At 42.8% G+C, this 5,068-nt stretch overlaps 1 protein-coding gene across 1 annotated transcript; it reads right to left on the reverse strand.

The window, feature by feature from the left end:
- Positions 1-292: 292 nt before the first annotated feature.
- Positions 293-1,962, reverse strand: LOC125210015 (3-ketoacyl-CoA synthase 5-like). The gene has a single exon (XM_048109590.1). The coding sequence runs from the start codon at positions 1,960-1,962 to the stop codon at positions 517-519; it is 1,446 nt and encodes a 481-aa protein (XP_047965547.1). The 3' UTR covers positions 293-516.
- Between the last annotated feature and the right edge of the window lie 3,106 nt (positions 1,963-5,068).

The following is a 5,068-nucleotide window of genomic DNA, read 5'->3' on the forward strand; positions in this document are numbered from 1 at the left end:
TTTATGCTTTTGTCTTTTATAACTAGTTGTAGCATTGACTACTTTTAGTCTATTTAATGTGTTTTTCAAAAATAGACATATTGATGTAGCCATCCTACATATATTTTTGGAAAAAAACTAAAATCCATATATTTATCACATAACACGAAAAAAAATAGAATAAAGAAAAACCAATCAGCATCAACAATAAAAATAAAAAGGTTGTAGAAACTTGCAATTCAGAAAAGTGGTACTCTTTCCTCCCATGACTCACTTTTCTCTTTAGTTTGTCACAATCAAGATCATTCATTATTAAAAATGAAAAACATCAGTATTTTATTCTATCTCTATTACTTTATTTTTTTCACACAACACACAAAATAAAACTAGATCAAATCTCATGTCCGCCTATTAAATTTGTCGATGTGATGGAGAGAGTAAAACAATCTAAGCAATAAAAATTTAGTGGTCCGACATAATAATTAAGAAATTTATATCTCCTCCTTTTATCCAGACCACTAAATTTTTACTCGTAAACTAGAGCTTCACAACTTCGGGAATATGCACCGGATACTTATCAATGCAGTCGGCCCACGGCCCCTCCACCGGCAACTTGATCGTCCGGTTACATCTCCACACCGCGCTGTTACACTTGAATCCACTCCCAAACGCAATCTGCCAAACCCTATCCCCTTTCCTCATCCTCCCCTTCGACTCAATGTAGCTCAATTCATACCACAGCGACGAAGAAGAAGTGTTTCCGAATCGATGCAGCGCCATCCTCGACGCCTCCACCTGCTCATTCGTCAGCTGGAGGCTCTTCTGCAGCTCATCAATCACCGCCCTCCCGCCGGCGTGGATGCAGAAATGCTCAAACGCCTCCTTGAAATCGGGAATGTACGGTTTAGATCTCGAATTGAAGAATTTTCGCATAATTAGAGAGATCGCGAAGAGCAATTGCTCCGATGCGGGGAGGACCAGCGGTCCGATCGCCGTGATGTTCGATTTCAAGGCCTCTCCGGCCACCGCCATCAGATCGATGTTCAATTTGATCCCGACGTTCCCCTCGTCGTCCTCCTCCTGCGATACGCATCCGTACGATTTGTCGTCCGCGCCTCTGTGCGTTCGGACGACGTGAGAGAGGCGGTACTTCGCGCGGCGGCGATCGGATCTGCGATTGGATAAGAGCACGGCGGCGCCGCCCATCCGGAAGAGGCAATTTGGGAGGAGCATTGCTCTCTCCTTCCCTAGGTAGGAGTTTGGGGTTAAAATCTCGGTGCTGATCACAATCGCGTTTGAATTAGGATGCTTTTGGAGGAGATCGGAGGCGAGATCGATTGAGATCAGGCCGGCGCTGCAGCCCATGCCGGAGAGATTGAAGCTTTTTATATTACTCCTCATTTTGTACTTATTAATCACCGACGCCGTCAGCGACGGCGTCGGTGAAAATAAGCTACAGTTTAAAATTAAAATGTCAATATCCCTCGGTTTGACTCCGGTCTTGGTAAATAGTGAATCCATCGCGGAAAAAATTATGAGCTCGGCTTCTTCTCGGGCTAGCGCCATCGTTGGGTTCGGGGGGATGTAGTGTAGGGCTGGGGGGAGGCATGTTTCTTCTCCGAGTCCGGAACGTTCTAGAATCTTCATTTGGAAGTGGACGCTTTTCGGGTCGGAGAAGACCCTCCCCAAGCGGGCGTGCTCGATGTATCCGGCGAAGGAGGAGCGGTAGATGCGGGGGGGCTTGAAGAGGGCATAGTCGACGAGGTAGATAGGGCACGGGCGGGATATGAGGAACACAGTGAGGGTGTAGAGGATTAAGAAGGAGGTGCATAGTAAGTGGAGTGGGGTGGGATGCATGGAATTATAGAACTGTATGATATAATTCGCTTTGGCTGAGATAGCTAGTGCGATTGGTATGAAAATGAGTTGCAAGAAATTGTTTACGACGAATTGGTAGTTTTGTTTGGTTAACAACGGAGCCATGGTGGTGGTGGAGTGATTGGAAGGAGGGGAAATTTGGGTATTTAAAGAGTGGGAGAGGGAGTACTAAACTGCTAATGGAGTGCGGGGAAAGGGTTAATTGTGAGCAGAAGTAGATGAGTATCGTAATCGGAGGGCTTCGATCAAATTATTGTTCTAATTAAGAGGTTTTAGTGTTGGGCTGCATTTTACTGTTGGATCGATTCAATACGATCACTTATGCGTGTCATTTTCGACGTTACATTAATTGGCTTGAACATGATGAAGAACTGTTTTAGTATTGTACCAATGCACATCAATTGTGTTTCCTCCTCTATCTAGATTGAATCGGACGTGTAGAGGCTGCGCTATAAAAGAGTTATCTGACCTAAAATTTGTATTCTGATCATAATTTTTTGAAATCTCTCACTAATTTAGGCGAGAAATCTCTCACTAATTTTCTTGATTTCCATTTATTTTTTACTCTAACTCTATCTTCCCAAAAAAATTATAAAATCAACCACCGACAAATCTATGGTAGATATTCATGGTATAAAATTTCGTATAAATTATCAAAAGTGTAGAAGGTTGTTATGGATGAAGTTCCTTGGATAATTTGCATCGAACGTCGCGGGAGCTATTGCCCGACGATCACTCCGACATCAAATTTAGGGATAAAGGTAGTCGTCGGAGCTTTGCCGGTTGATCAAACCAAGATTACTTTACGGAAACTGAAATAGCGTAAAAGATAAATAAAATACTTTGATATTTCTTCAATAATGGAAAGGAATAACAAAGACCCTATATATAATGCTAAATGCCCTAACTTAAGGAACAAGAAAATAATCCTAATAAATATGAAAAGATATGGGAAATCAATAGGTAACTAAATAGTAAAGATATGGGGATAATCTTAGGGAATATGCCGTATCAATTCCCCCCGGTTAAAATCCACCTTGTCTTCAAAGTGGGAATCGGGAATCAAGAAGCAATGAAGAACGCCAATAACAAGCTTCACAAGTTATCCCTCCTGGATCAAATGCACAAGTGTCCTTCAAAAATATCTTTACTTGCCCCATAATAACATCTTTAAGACTGTCAACACCCATGATCATCGGCTGATTTCTTGAAGCAATTCCCCCAATAGACCCTTGGTTTGTCAAAATAGACTCAACCTCTCCGTCGAGGATGGAAGACTTTGCTCTACGCTGCACGGCGATATTAATCATGTCGAGGCTGCATGGTGGAGAGAGTACAACCTGTTGAGGCGGGCCAATAGGCAGCGGCGCCGGTGATAGTATCGGGGCTGCACGTCGAAGTGATTGCAGCTTGTGGAGGCGGCGGAACAGCATCAACAACGGAATGTTCGGGGCAGGATCGGCTTTGAGTTATCAAAGCCGGGGGACAGTCCGAGGTTGTACATGTTGGGGTTGAGTTCGGGGAGGCAGCAACAGGGGGAAGAGGCGTTGTTGCAGAGCAGCGGTGTGAACATGAGGGCAGCTGCGGGTGGTCATGGTGCGAGCTTTGTCGCGAACACTCGAGCTCTTCTCTACCTTGAACCGGTTTCTCTTTGCGCGGGGAATCCTGACTGGACTTCTCCAACTTCTCAACCTTTTCAACTCCATCAAAACCCGAAGAAGAATCGTGAATCCTCTCGGTAGAATCAGCAGAACCGTCCTCAACCCGATCACAATCAAGAATCGGCAGCTGCGGCGGCGGGTTGTAGGTTTTTGGAGGAGGCATGTAGAGCTGCTGTTAGCGGTGGCGGTGGATACCAGCAGGAATTCAAGCCGAATTGATGATTCATGCCGTGAAGCGGTGTAGCATCTGGCGGCCGGAGGTGCTGCCAATCCAGGGAATGATCAGCGCGGTTGGCATATGCCGGAGGGGCATAAGGCGGGTCTGGATCCGGTGGAGAACGGTACCAGTCCGGCTGGTAGAAGGAAGTACGGTCCTGCTGCCACGAGTGAGCAGCGACGTACTGATTATGGGTGGGAAGCTGCCACTCCATGTAAGCCTGACGATCGGCTGCATCCATCCTCTCGTTTAATCTGATGCGGAAAGTCGTTATCCGGTCACACAAGGAAATTATATCCTCGTTGGTATGAGCCATGAGTTGCGAAGATGAAAGCACCAAATTGTTAAGGATGAAGTTCCTTAACTCGGATAATTTGCGTCGAACGTCGCGGGAGCTATTGTCCGACGATCACTCCGGCGTCAAATTTAGGTATAAAGGTAGTCATTGGAGCTTTGTCGGTCGATCAAAACAAGATTACTTTGCAAAAACTGAAATAGCGTAAAAGATAAATAAAATACTTTGATATTTCTTCAATAATGGAAAGGAATAACAAAGACCCTATTTATAATGCTAAATACCCTAACTCAAGGAAAAAGAAAATAATCCTAATAAGTATGAAAAGATATGGGAAATCATAGCTAACTAAATAGTAAAGATACGGGGATAATCTTAGGGAATATGCCGTGTCAAAGGTGGATCTATTTTTGTAAGATTGCTAATAGTTAATAATGAATCAAAATGAATTAAACCGACGGTTTAATATTAATAGAAAATTAAAACTCTAATCATAACATAAGTCCAGATTAAACTTCCTAACAATACAAATTTAAGTAACACTACTCATTGGAGACACTATGCCATATGATTGTGAGTAGAGAAAATAACAAGTAACACAATAGAAGGAATAACTAAACTATTACTCCTATATTGAGGATAAATAATTTGGGACTGCATCTATAGAGTCCCATTATCCACAAATCCATTCTTAAAAACCGAACCATCGAACCCTATCAAATTAGGGCTTTTAGATCAGGTTTTTACTTCATTCTAGTAGGTTTTTACTTCATTCTAGTACGTAAATGTGGTTTCGCCGTCGCGTGCCGTTATTTCTCTCTACAATATCTATCACCACCGCCATAGCGCTAATATGGTTTAATAATCACATGGAATAATGTAATAAATTATTGGAATGAAGTATGTGTAGAAGCATTTGAAGTCCTACTGGAATGAAGTAAAAATCTTATCCAATGAAGTAATAATGTTTCTGAATGAAGTAATAAACTCACTTGAATAAATTGCATTTTTAAATGTTAATCAAACAAAAACCCACGT

The sequence above is a fragment of the Salvia hispanica genome, chromosome 3 (genome assembly GCF_023119035.1).
Source record: "Salvia hispanica cultivar TCC Black 2014 chromosome 3, UniMelb_Shisp_WGS_1.0, whole genome shotgun sequence".
In the NCBI taxonomy this organism is placed as follows: Eukaryota; Viridiplantae; Streptophyta; class Magnoliopsida; order Lamiales; family Lamiaceae; genus Salvia; species Salvia hispanica.